The sequence below is a fragment of the Hemibagrus wyckioides genome, linkage group LG03, assembly GCF_019097595.1.
Source record: "Hemibagrus wyckioides isolate EC202008001 linkage group LG03, SWU_Hwy_1.0, whole genome shotgun sequence".
Lineage (NCBI taxonomy): Eukaryota > Metazoa > Chordata > Actinopteri > Siluriformes > Bagridae > Hemibagrus > Hemibagrus wyckioides.
The window spans coordinates 8,170,289-8,192,414 of NC_080712.1; the positions used below are offsets into that span (position 1 = coordinate 8,170,289).

Consider the following 22,126-nt stretch of genomic DNA (forward strand, 5'->3'; position numbering starts at 1 on the left):
AATATATTTAAATATTTATATTTTTCTTTTGCGATCTGCGAAGGGAAGCATACCATGTAATGATATCATCTATCATATTATGTAAAGGTGATAGTTTTTTTTGTTCAGAGAGTAAATTATATGTTAATAAATTGATGAACCCCTGAACCCCCAACTTTCATAGCTCGGTCTCATAAAAAAAAAAAATGTAAATAAATACATTTTTTGTTTTTTGGAACTTTTCTATGAATATATTGCTCCTAGTAGGCTAGATAAAAAACAGAAATGCGCATGAAAAACTACAAATTCTAAAGGCACTGGGTGTCTATGAACTTCATATTAATCACCACTGTGAAGTATGGCATGAAGGACATTCAATGCTGAACATGGACACAACAAAACAGGAGCAAATTCCATTTGGTACAAAGAGTTAAGGGAACAGCCCTCTCCTGGCTCAAGTCTTATTCCGCTGATTGTTATCATATGTAAATGGTGACTTCTCTATGCATACCAAAGTCCGGTGTTCCACAAGGTTCTGTTTTAGGCCCACTTATATATGATACTTCTGGTTAAAATTATTTATAAACATGGTATTTCTGTGCATTGTTATGCTGATGAAACACAGTTATATGTTTCAGCAAAGCCAGATGAGAGACACCAGCTTAATAATGTGGAGAACTGTGTAAAGGACATTAGACAGTGGATGCTTATTAACTTCCTCTTAACTCTAACTTAATTCTGACAGACAGAAGTGCTTGTACTAGGAGTTTATACAGCTAGAATTAAGCTTTCTGATTACAGAGTAAATGTGGATGGTCTTTCTGGCATGAAAGAAGACTTTGGCGTGATTACTGACTCCAGTCTTTCAGTTGCAGCTCATGTAGGGGATGTGGTAGCTTAGTGGTTAAGATGATATTGCTTCTGATTGGAAGTTTGAGTCCCAGGTCATTCAGTCTGCCACTGCTGGGACCCTGAGCAAGGCCCTTAACCCTCAATTGCTCAGTTGTATAAAATGAGATAAGTTGTAAGTCACTCTGGATAAGGGCATATGCCAAATATAAATGAAGCCATTTTTACTATTTTATCTCAGAAAAATTGCTAAGATCAGAAATATAATGGATTTTTGCAATGTCTTACTGTCTGGATGTTCCAGTAGGTGCATAAGCAAACTCCATTTAGTCCTTGAATATCCATCAGCAAGAAACCTGGAAAGGTCCAAACTAATCCCAAATCTCCTCATAGCGAGTTATGGCCAGGCTCATAGTTGTAGACTGTTTCTGTTAAAGCTTTATGATTATTTGCTCCCATGATTAATTGATATAAAGGATTCTTTGGAAAGTCATTACACAGAATAGCAGAAAGCTTTCTACACTCAGCAGCTGACTAAATCACAACAATAACTTTCTCCATGTTTTTCTCCAGCTAATGAATCTTTAAACCCAAAGACCCTGACAAACTTTAGTAAAATAATGGAACATAATGGAGTGCATTTCTTTTCTAACTCAGAGTAGTTTGATTGAAGTACTCCAGCGACAGAGGCCAAATTGACTTTCGTGCAATCTCTCCCTTATAAAAATCGCTACAGGGCAGCTCATGAAATTAACTTCTGTTTGCCTTGACTTTCTTCTTAATGCTAAGATTAATATGAGTTAGGGATTAGTGAGCAATGGCCTGAATACTGAAATGATATTTGAAGCTGGGTGACATTTATTGTTCTCTCTTTTATGGAGAATGCGAAGAGAATAATTTTACTGCAGATATTCCTCATTTAGTGTGTTACTGTGTGCTATTTAGTGTATGTGTGTGTGTGGGTGTGTTTTATATGACATTTATCCACATACTTTCACAGTATTATAATTCTACATTATTTTTATTTCATTCTATCTTATTGTTTCTACAGATTCGGGTTGCGGCTCTCAGGGAAATCTTTTCGGTCGAAAAGGTGAGATCCACTCTCTGGCTTTTCCCAATGCCTATCCTGCAAATCTACAGTGTTCCTGGAACATCAGCGTATCTGAGGACCTTCTGGTCAAACTGCACATCACTGATTTAGCCATCACGGGTGAAGCTGGACAATGCCAACAGGACAAACTCACAGTCACTGACAGCCAGCAGTCACTGGGTAAGAGCAAATGGATCTGCTTGTGGACGTGACAGTAGCGGCTCTGATATTCATATTCTTTCAGTTATTTGAGATCATTAGCCAGGATGAAGAGTTTGCAAATGTGTGAAGACAGGTATTCACTGTTGTTTAACAATAAGATTATGGCGATTAACTGTGTTATTTGAAACAAATATATGGGGATATAGATTTAGGCATGCACAGTATTTAGAGGAAAGATTGCGTCTCAGACATTCTATTAGCAATTAGCTGACATAGCATAGTGGCTACAGGGCAAAATTAGAAAGCAAGAGCTTGACACAGTTTTGTTTGGCAGAGCTATTACTTTCTGACTAGACCTGAAATTCAAACAAAGTGACCAGAGCATCTCTTCAGTCATGCTAAAATGCATCAGTGAAGTATATTGGATGGATTATACCATAACACTGTACTTGAACTCTCAGTTCTGATTGGTCAGAAAGTTTTAATTCACTTCCTATAACCCTGATTATAGTGCTGGCTGCAAAGCAAATCTTTATAATGCTGTCATTCTAATCCAGTAGGTTATTATTTCTATAATAATAAAAGTCACAGGGTTGCTGCACATACTGTAATCTAATAATCAGTGCATTTAACAAATCTGCTGATTATTAGTCTGAGAAGAGAAATGTAGGATCATTGACGTTATGAAATTTTTTCTGTGAGGAGATTTATTCTGTGAGGAGGTTTATTTATGATGCAAGGAGTCCCCAGTGTCACTGCTTTTGTACCAGACACATGAAAAGGAGTTCCTGTTTTCCATTAACACGACATGGCTTTTTGGTCTGTTTGCCTCAAGAGTGCGTTCAATAGGAACAAACAGACAGTCTTTGCTGCATAATTTAACATCCAGGAGTTGAAACTGGACCGGATCCAAGTCATATTTAAACCTAAACCCTAATCTACACAATATGTACAATACAATCCAGAACACTTATCCAGCCTGAAACTCACTGAGCCGTCTCGACACCATGTGGAGATTTGGCTTGAGTTTGCACAGACAGGAGGCACTGTATCAGGTCCATCTCCATCCCATGGACTTTTAGTTCTTCAGTGATGGCCATTTGAGGAGAAATAAAAAAGTGTCAGGACTATTATAGGATATAGGATGACAGCCAACTTCAGGATTTTGTGTTTGGTTACATCATTCAAGCCTCTTTTTCCTCTAACAGTACTGATCATAGAGATAGTGATGATGTCCTAGGGGTTTGGTGCCACAGACGGATCAGTGTGCTGCAGAATTTCAGATTCATATCTTTTCGCATTTGTATTTAAAAATCACAGAGCTTTTAATACAGCACGTCTCAAAGAGTACTGAATCTCACGATGACCATCACCGGATCAGTTATATAAGAAACACTAAACCAGGATCAGTTATGTGAACCTATACTGTACATTGCAATCCATGCTCAAGGAATTGCCAGCATTTAAAAAAGTTTTTGATGTGTGAGACTTTAGTGCATAGCTTTTCCCTTTTCCAGTTTTGTCCAGAAGACTTCCCTGGAGGAAGACAGAGGCAATGAGCTAGCAAGCAGTAAATTATTTCCCCTCATTGCCGAGTTTCGGAGTGACCGAGAGCCTGTATGTGTTTTACCCTCATACCTTCCTCAAGGACTTCTTGGCAGATTCTGTCAGATTAAATACACAGCAGGAAGAAACAGGAAGAGGCGGAAAGGGGGGGGGTGGATGACAGGAAAGGTATCAGTAGGTATGACAGTATGACAGTATGAGAGAGAGTATGACGGTGAACAAAAATGTGCTCCGTTTGTAATTGGCATCTGAAAAAATATTGAGATTCAGAGCACAAACCTCAGCTTTGACAGTTTACACAAATGGAGTTTCAAAATGTCTTCCACGCTGTGGTAAGACAATCACATACTGTACAAGCTTGTTTCGGCTCTGCGGTTCATTGGCTGCGGCAGTTTGTCCTTGGAAGTGTGTGTGTGTGTGTGTGTACATATATATGTGTATGTGTGTGCATATTCAGACATATTAGTTGTCTGCCTTTTACCTTGATTGCCCTGACTGAGAAAATGTCCTCCTGCAGGATTCACAGCTCAGTATGGTGTGTGTGTGTGTGAGTGTGTGTGTGTGTGTGTGTGTTAGTTGTCTGCTTTTTACCTCGATTCCCCTGACTGAGATGTCCTCCTGCAGGGTTCACAGCTCAGTACTGTCTGTGTGTGTGTGTGTGTGTGTGTGTTGCATCATGCTGTACTAAAAAACCATCACAGGGTCATATTATATCACAGGATACCATATATCACATTATATATAATATATATATATATATATATTACTATAATATACCATTTACAATAATAATAATAATAATAATAATAAATACTATATGTCATATATCACAGGATACTCTGATACACTGTCTTCCCCATAATTTGGAGAGTTGTTAATTGATATTACAATCCTGATTATTATCTGGGCCTCTTATTATGGTAGCTTAGTGATTACGGTGTTGGGCTACTGATCAGAAGGTTCTGAGTCTGAATCCCAGGTCCACTAAGCTGCCACTGCTGGGCCCCTGAGCAAGACCCTTTAACCCTCAATGGTTCAGTTGTATAAAATGTCATAAAATGTAAGTTGCTCTGGATAAGAGCGTCTGCCAAATAGTATAAATGAAAATATGTAAAAGATCACAGTATCAGAAGAACTTGTCCTGAATAACACGACTGAGTAGCGCACAGAACACCCTTTTTACAATACAATACGTAACGCATACACGTTATAAAGTGCATGTAGAGGCAATTATTTCTTATTATGTAAAACTTGCAAACTGAAAACCGTAATATGAAAAATGAATAGTTGATAGTTAAAAATAAATCGTAGCACAATATTAGTAGAAATTAGTATCAACTGTAATTACAACTAACTAAAATTTGCAACTAAATAATGGATTATGAGAAACAAGTTGTAAGTATTCATTTTTAACCCAACTCTGTCCTCAATTTTTTATTTCAGCAGCACATCCTGAAGTAATTTATTCCTCTTATCTGACACCAATTTACCACAGATTACACAAGATTAATTTATTCATGAGCGACAAATCTTACACCGTAATGCTGTGGAACAAATTTCTCACTTGTGTTATAGCAGCTGTAAGCTGCTGTTCCTTCACCTGCCATTATTTATTAATTCTCTGGGAAATAATGCAATTTTTTTTAAAAATACAGCTTGTCATGTTACCAAGGAACTGAGACTTTTCAGTAAATGATAAACAACGTCAGCAAGCACCATGCATAAGCTATGTTATCTTGTTTTGCTCAGTCGAAGGAAATCGATCCTGAAGAATCCATACTCACATTATAGCATGGCAGCTTTCATATTTCAAGCCATTCCTGAAGATTATAATTTGCCATGTTTGCTGAAGATGTTGCTAACTCTAAAGGTTGTGGAATTTTACGTGGCGAAGACAGAAGTAGTTTGACATGGCGAAATGGCTCACTGTGGTTATAGGAAATATAGGCGCTCTTGGAACTTCTCAACCAATCACATTAGTGGACTGGAACTAACCGTTGTATATTATTTACATAATATGAGATTTTCAATTCAATTCAATTTATTTGTATAGCGCTTTAAACAATTGTCTCAAAGCAGCTTAACAAAAGTATAAAAACAGAAGAATAGTGATGGTGGTGAGGAAAAACTCCCTGAGATGATATGAGGAAGAAACCTTGAGGCTCAGAAGGGATTTGGGAGACACTGGACAGTAAATAATGTAATGTCTACATGTTCTACAACAGTTTCTAGTCACGTGGAATTGTGCAACCAAGAGCTCTGGAGGAACTAATAGGTCAGTGTAGTTACTGAGTTCATTATTGACTTTATTGATTGAGGTCATTATTGAGTACTAATTCCTGCCTGCTGAAAGCTGACTGAGGCAACAGAAGTTCAAAGACAGTCTCCAAGTGGTCCTGTCCAAGGCAGTCTCCTGGGTCACGGGCAGTCCATGCAGATCTATCTCCAACAGCAGTGAGCACCACCAAGCAACGAGACTCCAACCGGGAGTAGAGCGTCTGGATGGATCAGGCAGGTCCAGAAAGAAGAACTGGTCACACCGGGAACTCAGAACACTGGGAGCTCGGCAGTGGCATGTATAACTTGACAGAGAGAGAAAAGAGAGAAAGAAAAATAGAGAGCGAGAGAGAGAGAGAGAGAGAGAGAGAGAGAAATAACTTGACTTCTTGACATTAGTCTCTAAGGATCCTCAGCTGTGATAAAGTGAAAAAATTGGTGTTGGTGATTGCTTGTATGTTTGTTCTCACTGATCTGTCTGTCTCTGTCTCCGTCTCAGGTACACACTGTGGCTTCATCCTTCCTCCTGTGCTTGTCAGTGTCAGTAACAAGATTGCTGTGAATTTCCAGTCTGACGGCCGGCTATCTGACCGCGGTTTCTCTGCCAGGTGGGAGGCGGTGTACGCAGAGGACATAGCTGGTAAAATACCTGCTTCACACTTACACAACACACACACATAACATCCACCTAATGGTAAGTCCTGCTGGGGCATCTGTTCATGCTCATACCACCACCTGTGTGTCTGTATGTGTCTGTGCATTAGTAGTGCTTGTGGTCAGTGTCCATAATGGTGTTTGTATGAGGATCGAGTGTTGAATTGTGTTGAGTCTGTGTGGACAAATTTCCATTCAAATTTTAGTTGTCACATACATACACAACCACAGAGTATAACATGTAGTAGAAATGCTTTTGTTTGTGTGTGTGTGTGTGTGTGCTTGCATTAGTGGTGCCTGTGTGTCCTGGTCAGTATCCATGAATTGTGTTAGTCTGTATGTGAATCGAGTGTGTGTGTGTGTGCATTATTTGAGCCTAGGTCTGAATCCATGAATTGTATTGTTCACAGTGTGTATTTTGTTCAAATTCACAAATTTAATTTGTCACATACATACACAGTACATGTGAACAAAATACTTTTGTTTGTGTGTGTGTGTGTTAGTGTGTGTACATGCAGTGATGCTGGGGTACATATCTGAAGGTTGTACAGTTATTTGCACATATCAGCTAAGAGCAGGAAGCACTAGATGACTATTATTTGGGAGCACATTCACTCTGGCTGTAACTGTATTCCTGTAGCACCTTCACCTCTGGACGCTCTCACAGACCGGGCCGGAGAACATAGATTATCCTGGCGCAATAAACAGATTGACTGTACAAGCCCGCGTGGAGATTTCACTTTATAGTCTGTACTGCGGCTCTTGCCTGGCACCGTGCCTTACAGCTTCTGTGTCAAGGCTAATAAATACAGACTACCTGCTCTGCCAAAATGGCAGTTTAGGAAGCTATATTTCACACTGCATATAAATACAGCTGGATTTATTAAAAGTGTTTTCCTGTTCCAGTCTCTGAAGATCCCTTAAACTCCTTTCTGTCCAGCAGTTGGGGTGATTCATATTCCGAGAGAGCTAATACTGGACCAGCATGGACTAGTACTGCTGTTTTGTCTACATGATGGCATGTGTTGACCCTCTTTGAAAATTCTCTTTGTAGTTTCCTTCGCAGTGGAAGAAAACAAGATAGAACTTTTTTTTTTTTTTTGCAGTAGAGCTCTGAGCAGATCTGAGGTATGATAGTGAATAGCAACACTTTACTTGAGCCTTATTTAATAAGATTATCTTAACCACTCTAATAATAATAATAATAATAATAATAATAATAATAATAATAATAATAATAATAATAAATAATTGATGTAGTCCCATTCTCATTCCCAAGGTCACATTACAAATTTGGGAAAATACACAATTTAACTAAGTAAATAAATAAATAACTAAGAAATGAATGAATGAATAAACAAATTAACTAGCCAAATAACTAACTGTCTCTCAAACACTACATATGATTTATTTTTTGGCATGTGGTAGCTTAGTGGATAAAATATTGGACTACAGATCGGAAGGTTGAGTTTGAATCCCAGGTCCATGAAGCTGACACCACTGGGCCCCTGAGCAAGGCTCCTAATCCTCAGTTGCTCAGTTGAATAAAGTGAGATAAAATGTATGCCGCTCTGGATAAGGGCGTATGCAAAATGCCAGAAATGAAACAAAATTTTGTAAATTAGTGTATTTATAAGTTCTCGAATGATTACTGCTGGTCGAAAGGTCGAAAGAAAGAAAGAAAGAAAGAAAGAAAGAAAGAAAGAAAGAAAGAAAGAAAGAAAGAAAGAAAGAAAGAAAGAAAGAAAGAAAGAAAGAAAGAAAGAAAGAAAGAAAGAAAGAAAGAAAGAAAGAAAGAAAGAAAGAAAGAAAGAAACCCGTATGTTGGTCTGCTTTTGTCTCATTAGATTGTGTTTCATTTAACTGTTTTTTGTCTTTTTTTTTAATCTGTGTATTTTGTCTCATTTTGTCTAATTTACCTGTGTGTTTATCTTGTTTCATTTTCCTTTGCATGTGCATTTGTTTCATTTTGTCTCATTTACTTGTGTGTTTGTCTTGTTTTGTCTCATTTACATGTGTGTTTGTCTTGTTTTGTCTCATTTACTTGTGTGTTTGTCTCGTTTTGTCTCATTTACTTGTGTATTTGTCTTGTTTTGTCTCATTTACCTATGTGTTTGACTCATTTTGTGTCATTTACTTGTGTGTTTGTCTTGTTTTGTCTCATTTACTTGTGTGTTTGTCTCGTTTTGTCTCATTTACTTGTGTTTGTCTCGTTTTGTCTCATTTACTTGTGTATTTGTCTTGTTTTGTCTCATTTACCTATGTGTTTGTCTCATTTACTTGTCTGTTTGTCTCATTTACTTGTTTATTTATCTTGTTTTGTCTCATTTACTTGTGTATTTGTCTGGTTTTGTCTCATTTACTTGTGTATTTGTCTTGTTTTGTCTCATTTACTTGTGTGTTTGTCTCGTTTTGTCTCATTTACTTGTGTATTTGTCTTGTTTTGTCTCATTTACCTATGTGTTTGTCTCATTTTGTGTCATTTACTTGTGTGTTTGTCTTGTTTTGTCTCATTTACTTGTCTGTTTGTCTCATTTTGTCTCATTTACTTGTTTATTTATCTTGTTTTGTCTCATTTACTTGTGTATTTGTCTTGTTTTGTCTCATTTACCTATGTGTTTGTCTCATTTTGTGTCATTTACTTGTGTGTTTGTCTTGTTTTGTCTCATTTACTTGTGTGTTTGTCTCATTTTGTCTCATTTACTTGTTTATTTATCTTGTTTTGTCTCATTTACTTGTGTATTTGTCTGGTTTTGTCTCATTTTCTTGTGTATTTGTCTTGTTTTGTCTCATTTACCTACATGTTTGTCTCGTTTTATCTCATTTACCTACATGTTTGTCTTGTTTTGTCTTACATAGTTGTGTATGTGTCTTGTTTTGTCACTTGTGCAAAAATATCTGATTTCCCTTGCTTATGGATTGTGAATTGTTATATATATTCTCCAGGGCAATTGTAAATCATTCTTCATTGCTATATTTTCACGGATTTCTAGTTCATAGAGCTGTACGTTCTGCTCTATACTTGACCTTAGCTTGCCTGTTCAGTGTTATAAATATATGGCCATGACTTTCTATGACCGTGTTTGCATAACGTCTCACCCCTTGCTCCATACGGTATATCCACCTTGAATATTTGATATGTCTAAATAAAGAGACGATTACTTCCTCCCACCGTTGTCTCCTGATCAGGACAGAGAGATCAGCAGCCATGCCTGCAAGTGCTGATATCATGATTTTCATGATTATAGCCAATATTTTCTGTGGTTCTGCTCAGAAGAAATGGATGTATATTGGAGCACAACTAAATGTGCTCAGTTTCACTCTTATTCCACTGTAATTTCACTCTTTATTTTACACATAACCATAAGAAATAATGTAATGATTCCTTAATTCCATTCTTGTATCATTTTAAGGATGATTCTTCATTCTCTCCTTTCTGTCATCTTCTCGTACCTTTCCTTACCTAATATTGGGAACCATGTATTCTTGTTACTGTGCTCTTGATGTGTTATCTATGTTTTATTACACACTTCACACTTCACTCTCACACCACATTAAATCCCCAATCCTTTATCTCTCTAACTCCAGAAATCCAAGGCTGTGGTGGTTTCTCTCGTGAGGAGACTGGAGTCATCAAGTCTGACAACTGGCCCATGAACTATGCCCCTAACAAAGAGTGCATGTGGATGGTGCAGGTCCCCGAGGGCAAAACCATCACACTGATATTCACCCACTTTGACTTAGAGGCAGCGGGATTGCTCAGACCCTGCTTTGACAATGTGGTCATTTACGATGGAGTACATGACACCGCTAGCAAATATGGTAAGCATTGATTTCAGTGCATACAGTTATATTAGCATTAGCAGTAGTATTAGTAGTAAAAGTAGTAGTAAGAACAAGGATTTACAAGTATTTTATATATATATATATATATATATATGTATGTAATTAAAATTTCCAGAGAATTCCACAAAAATTCATTTGACTTTTCATGTTGATTTAGCAGTTAGCAGTATAATGAACACGGTTATTTTTAATCGCACTTTTGATAAATTAAACATGGCATAAATTTGACCTAGAAATGTAGCAGGTATTTCTGAGAAATATACAGTTTCATTCAACAAGTTTCAATCAAATTTTCACATTTCACATTTACATTTTCAATACAAGTTTCAATCAAGAAGCCTTCAGGAGTTCTCTTGGGGAAAACTAGACAAAACAAGTCATTCATACGCGTAAATAAGAAAAATGCTACATACATAAAGACAAAACAAGACATATCACCAGCTATATATCTGTGAACGGCCACTTTTTCTTAGCGTGAATGTCATTAAGCATAAAGCGAGGCTCAATAACGCCATTTGTCTGTTTTGTCTGCTTCAATAAAAGAAATAGGAGCAATAAAAGTAGTATGTTGTTTCATGAAACTTTGTAGTCATGATTACTTCTACTTTGTGTAACCAAGATAAAACCTATACAGTATCGGGTTATAAATCCTCATCTGTCCTAATTTAATGTGCCACTACAGGTCCTTACTGTGGTACCAAACTCCCCCCTGTGATCAAGACAACAGGAAACAAGCTGGTGATGCGTTTCTATACTGACTTCTTCCAGGAGGAGAAAGGATTCAGAGCGTACTGGAGCACAGATCCCACACTTCCCGCTCCCACTGAACCGCCTGCGCCGCCAAACCCATGGGACGACATCACTATCGGTACGAATGATACTGTTTCTATTCACAGCGATGCGTTTAAAGCACGCATGAGAAGAAATCTGATTGGTCAAAAGCTGTTGATTAACGTTCTATAACATTGTCTTTGACACCTCTAAACAATTTCATTTAACAAAGAAAAACACAATTGCTGATATACTGCTGCATAGTTATCTGTGAGGAGATACAGATATGGAAGAAGTCTCCAGTTTTAATTTCAAAGGTAATTAAAGGCAAGTGTATAAAAAGCACGATCCCCTCAACACTTTTTTACATATACTGTAGTTTTAAGAGGCATGGAGTAACAAGGTAATGAGCTTATGAGTTGCTTCTTGCCAAGTTACAGGTTCTTGCATCATTTATCCATGAGCAAAAAGATAAATGGAAAGAAAGTCCTGTGTGTGATGCATTATCATGTTCGAAAAAACAATAGCATGCTTCCTATAGATTCTGTGCTACAGATATAAATAGCATGATTAACAAAAAAGTCACGTTATTCAAGCCCTTCCATTCCATTTGGAAGAAGATAAAGGCATTATTTATCTCTTATACTGTACAGTAAAATTATTTCTTTGCATATTATGAAATAATGAAGGGTCAGAGCACAGGGTCAGCCATGACACAGCATTCCTGGAGCAAAGAGGGTTAAGGGCCTTGCTCAAGAGCCCAGCAGTGGCTTGGAGGTTCTTAGGCTTAGGGTCATACTGTTATAAATCAAATTCTCATGGTGGAAAACTTAAAGCTCTGACAGTGCAGACTCCTTCCATAATTCTTAAATAAATCTCAGCTTGCAAAAAACTTCGTCAACAATTTTTTTCTCAATTAGCACATTGTTTAGGCAAGCTAATTTGCATTCCAGTCCCTCCCCTTATTTTGCACCTGATTTCAATTCAGCCTCGAGACGTCTGCCGTTTGTGCTGACCGCTTTAAGGTTAAAACTATTCCTTTGTGTGAGGTTTCTTCATTATATAAACAGCATTGTGCTTGTTAACATTTTATAAGTTCATTCACGCGAGTGTACCAGCCCGAGCTCAGCTAAGGTCAAGGCGCCCCTCAGCGAAACAGCATCCAGACAAGGAGAAGAGGTGTGTGTCCTTGTTGCAGTGCTGACTTCAGCCCTGTAGGGATTCAGCAGCTGTTTTAGTGCGGTGGTGTGTTCCGAGTGTGTCTGCGTTGTCTCCGCATGGTCTCAGGTGGCCTTGTTGACTCATTTCGTGTGTGTGTGTGGCTGTTTATTATTTTATCCTAGTATCCCCATAGTAGTAGGAATATCTCCCAGATCTCACAGTCTTGACCTTGTGGGAATATTTGGTTAATCCCCATGAGGAGAGACTGCAGCTTTTATTAAAACGAAATAAACCGTAAACGTGCAAAGATTTTATTTTGTTTACTGAGGTTAGGGTGATGGTAAGAGTTCATGGTAAGTGCAGGCACAGTAGTCTGTGTGTGTGTATGTGTGTGCGTGTGTGTGTGTGTGTGTGTGAGAACATCATGTGGCCATGTTTTTTTGTTTTTTTTACCTATACAATATAGAGGAATATATGATAGTTTTGACCTTTTGGCTGGATTGCCATGAGGAAAACTGTATCTTATATACAGAAATAATGAAAAACAAAACAAAAAAAATGCAGAAAAATAACAATTGCATTGTTTTGATGTGTGTTTCAGCTCCAGAAACAGCTGCAGGACATACTCAAAGCACGCTGCAATGCACACACAGTGCTGTAAAATACAATCCACTTTAGTGCTGTGCGTACAGCAACAAAGACTTAGTGATTTATCAGTGTTTCTTTAATGATTTTTCGCTCCTTTTTTTCTCCTTCGTTCAGCAGTAGGCTATTTAGTATGCGTATGGACCTGTGGCTCAGTTTCAGGTTAAATCACTTAGAAAGAATGAAAGCTACCTTGTATAAAGCTCTGAGTGAGAAAAAAGGATTCTAGATTCCCATCTCATTCTGTTTAAAGTGAGTAAATTAATGTACAACGTAAATTAATTCGGCCAAACTGTTTAAGAAGAGCGACTTTAAAACTCTTATGGGACAGTATTTTATCCTAATAAGTGCCTTAGCATTTTATTTTTTATAGCACAGTGATAAATCAGTCATTCTGATTGGTCAGAATGTCTATTTATAATTTTCCATAATAGTAGTTCTGGCTTCAAGTCAAATCACAGGTTTTATATTAATGTGTTTACTCTAATACAGTATTGGTTTTATAGTAAGAGCTATTTCACAGCGACTTTTACACATCATCTAAAGCTAATTATATACGATATAATTATATACGATATATAATTATGATATTGTGAAGTTTTCTCAACATTTTTGGAAGTGTTGATGTTATGTAAGTCCAAGGGAAATCTTCAGGATGGAGGATTTTGTGCTCTGTGTCTTTTGGGTAGCACAATAAACCTCGTTTTTAAAATTTTGTGAGGTATCAAATATTTACAGCTGCTCTAACATAAGTGATAACAGAAACTAGCTTCTCTCAGGGATGTTCCTCAACATTAGTGTGTCTATAAATGTTTAGAAAATGTGACGTCAGTCATTAATATATTAAACATCTTGTAATTGTGATTCACTCTAAAATATATAACTATTTTACGATGCTTTACTAATGTGACAACGGACATGTGAACACTGTTTTCTATTTCTTTCTGAATAAACCAGTATTTTATATCATATAAACATTTATGGAGAGTCTATTGAGGAAAAAAACAACCCTGAAATCTGACCTTTTCCCCCCTCGCTTTCTCCTGACCGCTCTCCTACAGACTGGCCGGAGACATGCGGAAGACCGAAGGTTCCCCCTACAGTGAGCACTCGCATTGTGAACGGTGAACCAGCCAAACCTCACTCCTGGCCCTGGCAAGTGTCCATGCAGGTACGGCCAAAAGTCTTCACCCTCCACCCCCACCATCACCACCACCACCACTACCACTTGCACCGCCCACGTACACCTCACATTTTGCCACCAAATGCCCTCAGCATTCAGATATACTGTGATAACGAACACAGATAAGCTGGAGTGACTAGTCATAAATTACACCTGATGGACTGAGATAATCTACAGACCATGAGTAAAGAATGATTATTTAGCAGGTTTCACATACAACAAAACATCAATGTAGCGAGAAAATCTTTTTAAGAGAGCAGAGTTTCATTAAAGCAGTATACCTGTTATTATTACTGTTTTACTTCCTGGAAACAAAAATATAAAATACACATGATTTTTCTAACCTCCACTTAAATGACTGATTCTACAAATTATTACTATTATTACTATTATTATTATTATTATTGCACATTAATTAAATTTTTTTAAATGTAAAATGTTTTTTAAAAAGTTTTGATTCCAAAATATAGTACTATTTTTTTCTATAGTACTTATATTCTGTAATTCTCAAATTTAATTCAATTTTATATATATATATATATATATATATATATATATATATATATATATATATATATATATATATTAATAGTACTTATTTTATTGTATTGTATTTTATTGTATGGTATAATATAGTTCTTATTATATCTATATATATATTAATATTCTCAAATTTAATTATATACCTATAAATATATAATATATAAAATTGAATTAAATTTGAGAATTACAGAATAAAATGTTAAAAAATATATATAATACATTTAATAAAATAGTGTTGTTATTATTATTTTATTTTATTTTATTTTATTTTATTTTATTTTTTTAGCAAAATGGTGATTAGTCTTGCTCTCCAATTCCCTTTCCCTTACTTACCTTCTTGTCTGTAATCTGGCTTTTGTGTGTAAAGATCATTCCATAAAGATTGTTTATAATGCTAATAACTAAGAGGTACATAAAGATATACTAGGTAATAAAGCTTTTGAAGTGGTATGAACTACATACACACACTGATTATATCAGTGAGACAAAAGAGCAAGTAACAGACTAGCAGTTAAATCACCCCACTAGACAGAGATATTCATTATTCTTAACTACATTCTCCATCAGCCTTCAGTCCCTAACTCCAGTGCTGTGAGAAAATGTCAATAATTTATTCACCATAACTAATCATGCAGTGAATCGTTCACTTCGATTAGCATCCCGTAGCTGATGTTAGTTTACAAAGGCAGCTGGCTTAAAACAAGCTTATACACTATATATCAAATCTGAACAAGGTTATATGTCTGTTTGTTTAAAGGTTTGGCCCGAATCCTATCCCACGCCTACATTCTTCCACACATGTGGTGGCACCCTCATCCATAAGAACTGGGTTTTGACTGCTGCTCACTGTTTCATCAGGTATCGCTAATATCCTCTGTTAGCCTGCTAGCCATCTGGTAGCTGTTCTCATTACGGCATGTTGGAGCCTACAGCCTCCACTTCACCTCAGACCACATCAAATAAATATGTTTATGTGATGTTTAACCCTTTATGAGAGACTTTGTTCTGTAAAAATGGACAAACCGTAGTAGCATGCGCAAGTAAAGTAGCTAATGGTGGCAGAAACTGAAAAGTTGACACTGTAGCCTAGCGATGTGCTATCCTAGCTACCTGTAAACATAGATGCAGTAGTAAAGCTAATTTTACTAAATCTATCCATATTAAAGTGGTTTATTACTTTACTGTGGAATAGCTAGCAGTTAGCTAAAGTACTTTGTTTTTATTGGTTTGGTGAGAAGTTCTTCTATATATTCTATATAGAAATGTTGGCTGTAATTCAAGTCAGAAATTCATATTAAAGTTCAAATATGTTGTTATTTATATAGTAAGACCTAATATACAAAGAACTTGTATGGTGCTGTGGAAACTAACGCTAATAATATGTTGTAATTTTAAAAAAATAAGAATGTGTCAGTGCTATAATGGTCAAGTTTTCGGTAAGGAAGGAGTCTCCAGTGTGAGTGTGGGTTTTCCACCATTATTAGGGTCATCGTAACTATAAACTAAAGTGTGGTAATTTGTGTACATGTATGATTCTATGCATTTATTTATTAATTTATTCTACATCTGGGAGTGTATTTATGTGCACATACTGTACAATGCAAATATATGTATGTACATGCATGTAAGAGTGCATATCCTTTCTATGTTTATTCATGCACATATATCTCCATCCAGGTACGCAGATGAGCTTCAGAGATGGCAGATGTGCCTGGGCAAACATAACCTGACCCAGTCCGAGGCAGGGGAGCAGTGCTACAGTGTTCTAGGCATCTATCGTCACAAGAGCTTCAAGTATCCCACAGTGCCCAGTGTGGAGTTCGACGTCGCCCTGGTACGCCTGGACGGAGAGGTGACCCCTACTGAGCACATCGACTTCGCCTGCATGCCCTCGGTCGAGGAGATGCTTCCAGAAGGAAAGAAATGCTATGCTACAGGCTGGGGAGATGAAACAGGTGAGATTAGACATGCTAATGCTTACACAGTGACACTGCGAATGATGGTTTGGTCTCAATATGTATTAAACTGGTAGGCAGTTATTTTATTATGTGAAGCTGTGTTTTTCCCCTTCTGATTATTGCTCGTATATAATTTTTTGGTGTATAAGGACTACAGTGCCATCCGCTGGTTATCAACTGTTGATGCATTTGGGTTGATAAATTCTGATGGAGCTGGTTGCATCATTTGGAGTTCAGTGGTGTCTCAGTGGTAAAGGTGTTGGACTATTGATCTGAAGGTTGTGAGTCCGAATCCCAGCACCACCAGGTTGCCACTGCTGGGCTCCTGAGCAAAGCCCTTAACCCTCAATTGCTCAGTTGTATAAACGAGATTATGGATACGGGTATCTGCCAAATGCTGTAAATGTAATCATTTACAGAGACAGGAAAAGTCACATAGCTGACACACCATTCCCTCTGTGAACTGGAGAATAAATGGCTGTCTATGGACATAATGTATAGTCCACAAAAACACAGGGACTTTTTACTGTCTCTTCACCTGGTCATTGAATTTTGGTGGAACACCAGGCAGGATAATATTTGCAGTTTGCTAGAGTGTTGCTAAGTGGTTGCTAGGTGGTTGTAAGTTTTTATTATTTTAGTGAATCAGGACATTTTAGAAATGGCTTTATTTTAGCAAGAACCTCAACTACCACAAAAACCACCAAGCAACATCATAGTAACCACCTGGACTACCATAGCAACACCCTGGCATAAAAGGTTAAGCAGTTGTTATGGTATTCTAGCAGTTTGCTAGAATGTGGCTAAGTGGTTGCTATTTGAACTGGTGGTCAGTTATAAGCGATCAGAAAAAATTTTATTATTAATTGTTTAATGAATTTGAACATTTTTAGAAAAGGCATTATTTTAGCAACACTCAAGCAACAACCTCAACTACCACAGCAACCACCCAGCAACACCCTATTGACCACCTAGCAACACCATAGTAACCACCTGGAATACCATAGCAACATAAAAGGTTATGCAGTTGTTATGGTATTCCAGCTGTTTTCAATAGCGGTTGCCATGGTATTTAAGATGGTTCTTAGTGGTTGCTAGGTGGTTGATATGATATTCCAACTAGTTGCTAGTTAGAAGTGATTTAAAAAAGTTTTAAAAGATTTTAAAGAATTGACAAATTCTTTAATGCTTGAAATGGTTTTATTTTAACAGCAACCCCAACTGCCACAGCAACCACCATGCAATACCATGGTAACCACCTGGAATAGCATAGCAACCATTTAGCAACATCCTGGCAAAAAGCTAGGCGGTTGTTATGGCATTCCAGCAGATTGCTAAATTGTTGCTAAGTGGTTGCTAGATGGTTGTTGTGATATTTCGTCTCAGTGTTAGTTATAAGTGATTTAAATGGTTTTTATTAGATTCAATGGTTATTATAAAATACTTAGGAACTTGTTTGTTATTAAATTAAGAAACGTTAGATGTTATCATCTTGGAATCATCTGAATCTGAAGTGAAGATTTCTCACACTAATTAAGCACCTGAGGCAAACCACATATCTACGTTTGACAGTTTATACATTTTTTTTCCCATCAGGCAACTCGACGGCTCCTAAAGTGGCAGAGACTCTGAACCAGGTCGCTCTTCCTGTGGTTCCTTATGATACGTGCAAACGCATGGACTACTGGTGGTTCCAGGTCAAGCAATCGATGATCTGCTGTGGATACACTCTCCCTGACGAGCTCAAGTCTGTGTGTCAGGTGTGTATCCACGCTAGAGTCTACAGAAAATGCAGCATCACATTTTTATTTATTTATTTATTTATTTTAAAAATTCAGTAAAACATTTATCAGTGCCTCAACGAACTGGATGCTAAATTATTTAGGAAAAATATCAGCCCAGGGTTCCAGTTCCACTAACCTGCTGTACTTTAGCACTTAATAACAGGTCATTATTAAATCCTAATATCTTTTGAGTGCTTTATTAAAAACAGATGCACTAATTTTAATCTTGTAGATAAAATGAAAGGAGCCACATGGCGTGTGTTGCAAGGCATTTAGTTTAAAAGGTATTCCCTTCTTTAATTAAATACACATTTGAAAGCATTGGTCCTTCAGTACAGTTGTATTGATTCTTACAAATGCACTAGATATAGTACAGTATATTGATTCAGATTGATTTAACAGCCTCTTACTTAAAGCCTTTAATTAATTTATTTTTTTTTACTATTTTTACTTCACTTCCAAGTACAAGTAAATGTCATATATGATAATAATCAATACAGTCAAGCGGTAAAAATATTATGATATAATGTAATATAATAGAATGCACAAGATGAAATAAACGAAGTGAAGTTATATGTACAAAATGAACAGAAATATCAATCTAAAAATACATAAAATAGAATAAAAACTAAGAATAAAAATGCAAAAGATTTTTAAAATAATAAATAAAATTTTAAAAAAAATTAAACAGCAAATTAAAATGACGTGTTTTTAAAATAATGTAATGTCGAATTAAAGGGAAGCTTCATGGTAATCTAGAATTAGTGAATTTTTTATTTCTAAATTTAATTTGCTTGAAAATTGAAATGAAAGTCACACCAATTTAAAAAAAAAAATTTAATTTTTATAAAATTTATAAAATTTTATAAATTTTAAGATTTTTATAAAATTTGTTAAATAAAAAAAATAAAATAATATTTGTACATATGTCATTAACTAATCATGCGACTGACCATACTGTGTGTTAAAGATTTCCAAAAGTCTTTTAAAAAATATTTGACCTGCTTTCACTGTGCTTTGACTATAAAATGTCCACAGTACTGTCAGCGAGAAGCTAGGTGTTGATTTGACAAAACCAAAATATTGTGCTGATGTGATGATCACCTGTGTGTTCATCCTTGCTGAATGAACAGTTACAGTACACTCTGGGGAATAGTGATGCTACACACCGTACACCAGAGACCAGACACACACTGGAGGTGATGATAGAGTGTAATGTATGTACTGATAATCTGTAATTCACAGGGAGATTCAGGTGGTCCCCTGGTGTGTCAGGACAGCCCCTCGGGCCCCTGGGAAGTCCACGGTATCACCAGCTTCGGGCCTATCGGCTGCATCATGAACAAAAAGCCCAGTGTGTTCACTCGCTCGTCTGCTTACACATCCTGGATCGAGAACATCATGCGCAAGGATATCTACCAGCTCACTAGTATGTTAGCACTGCAGGCTGATATTAATGATTCATTCTCTACATTTCTGAGCAAATTTTTTACTTTCATCTTGTACAGGCTTGCTAAGTGTAAATACAGTGGATTCATATAGTTTTTCCACCCCAAAATATTTTTTTTCCCCAAGAATATTTAGCTAGCTAAATTGGAAGCCATTTCCTAGCTTTTGCTCTGTGTCCATAATTCCTGGTTGCCTAGCAGATGTCCTTTAAGTGCTAAACAGTGAGTGTATTAGGTCTTTATATGTCAAAGACACAGTTTGGAGAGCCCATTATTTGTGCATTTTCCAAAAACAGTAAACTCGTACAAACACACTCACATGAATGTAGAAGAACAACTCTCAGCTGCTGATAAATCAACATTTTCTGACCAATCAGAATCAAGAGTTCAATAAAGACTATTCTGTTGCTTTATATAGTCGTTTCTCGAATTAATTACCGGGTTGAGTAGTTGACATTTAATAACCCCTCTTCCTTTCTTTCTCTCTCTTCTGCTTATTGCTGTTGTTTTACAGCTTCTGGTTGTGGTGGACTGAAGGACCAGACTGGCACTGCAGGTGTTTTGGCCTCAGTGAATTACCCTAAGAGTTATAACAATGGTGCAAAGTGCATCTGGAACATCCGTGTACCGGCAGGCAAACGTGTGCACCTTCACTTCGAATCGTTCTCACTAGAGGAGAGCCAGATGTGCCTCAGTGACAGCGTCTCCATCTCAGACCACCTCAGCCCTCTGGGTATGCAGGGGGGTCAGAGAACTCGGAGTATATTCATTTATTATAAATGCACAAAAGAGATTTCTAGAAAATGTAGACCCAAGATATAAGGAAAGTAGTTGTATATAAAGATATAAGGAAAAGATCAGGGAATTTAGACAAAGAGATATGAAATAAACAGCGTTATGGCCAATTACATTAGACATAGTAATACATTACATTATAGTAACTTAATAGTGCTGTATATATCTGTTTATAATGTTTCATTATAACTCAAGTTTAATTCATTTATATGGTAACATTTTACTTCGAAATTATGACAAGGTAGATTTACATCAAATAAAACACTGAATTAAAAAAATGTAAAATCAATATGTAAGAATATATATACAAATTAATAAATCTCTAAAATATTTCATGATGGAAGTACATGAATAAAGAAATAATTTATACATCAGGGTCTTAATATGGCACTGCTGATATGATATTTTTTTAAATTAATAATGATAATTACATTTTTTAATGATAATTAATTCTTTTTAATTTTTGAAATATTTTAAACTAATATTAACATGTATATTGCTATATTAATTTTTGGCTACACCCTACAATAAATAAATAAATAAATAAATAAATAAATAAATAAATAAATAAATAACCAGTATGCATACAGAGAGGCTCTGTTTCTGAATCAAGAAATAAAAAAAGAAAAATACCGTCATTATGTACAGTTTAAAAAGATTTCTAAGTAAATGTTCATTCATTTATAAATATGCAATAAATATCAACTCCACAGTGATAAAATGCCACAGTGGAGCTTCTCATAAATTGAGTTATAAATTCTTGTTGTATTTTCTCTTTTAGGAACTCACTGCAGTGCATCTCCTCCAGGAGACGTGGTTTCTGCTGGAGACACGCTGACCGTCCGTTTCTCCAGCAATAACAGAGTTGTGGACACAGGCTTCAATGCCACATGGAAAGCTGTGAATGCGACAGATATCAGTATGTCTCACACACACACACACACACACACATTGCACATGTTAACGTAATCCATGTACATTACCAGTCAAAAGTTTGGACACACCTTCTAATTCTATGGTCTTTCCTGATGTTTATTTCTTTCTACATTGTAAAACAATGCTGAAGGCGGCTGAAATACACAATAATGTCCTTTGAACAGTTGATATTGAGATATGTCTGCTACTGATGCTCGGTAAAGCCTTCATAATGGCTCTAATCTGAGGTGCTGTTAATTGGTGATTTCTGAGGCTGGGAACTCTAAATGAACTTCCCCTCTGCAGCAGAGGTAAGTTTTGGTCTTGCTTTACTGGGATGGTCTTCATGTGAGCCAGTTTCATCATGGTGCTTGATGGGTTTTGCAAATGCACTTGACAATACTGTTCTTGCAAGAACTATTCCAGAACATCTGACCTTCGTGTCTTAAAATAACAACTGACTGTTTTTTGTTGTCATTACATATGGATTACTTAAG

General features: G+C 36.5%; 1 protein-coding gene across 1 annotated transcript in view; it reads left to right on the top strand.

The window, feature by feature from the left end:
* Positions 1–22,126, top strand: part of zgc:154142 (uncharacterized protein LOC555481 homolog) — a 41,444-nt gene that overhangs the window by 17,995 nt on the left and 1,323 nt on the right. The window contains exons 8-18 of the mRNA XM_058381420.1: positions 1,880–2,101; positions 6,426–6,566; positions 10,169–10,402; positions 11,109–11,294; positions 14,065–14,174; positions 15,487–15,587; positions 16,407–16,684; positions 18,284–18,447; positions 19,717–19,900; positions 20,434–20,652; positions 21,496–21,633. Of these exons, the coding sequence (XP_058237403.1) occupies positions 1,880–2,101; positions 6,426–6,566; positions 10,169–10,402; positions 11,109–11,294; positions 14,065–14,174; positions 15,487–15,587; positions 16,407–16,684; positions 18,284–18,447; positions 19,717–19,900; positions 20,434–20,652; positions 21,496–21,633 (1,977 nt within the window). The remainder of the gene's footprint in view (positions 1–1,879; positions 2,102–6,425; positions 6,567–10,168; positions 10,403–11,108; positions 11,295–14,064; positions 14,175–15,486; positions 15,588–16,406; positions 16,685–18,283; positions 18,448–19,716; positions 19,901–20,433; positions 20,653–21,495; positions 21,634–22,126) is intronic.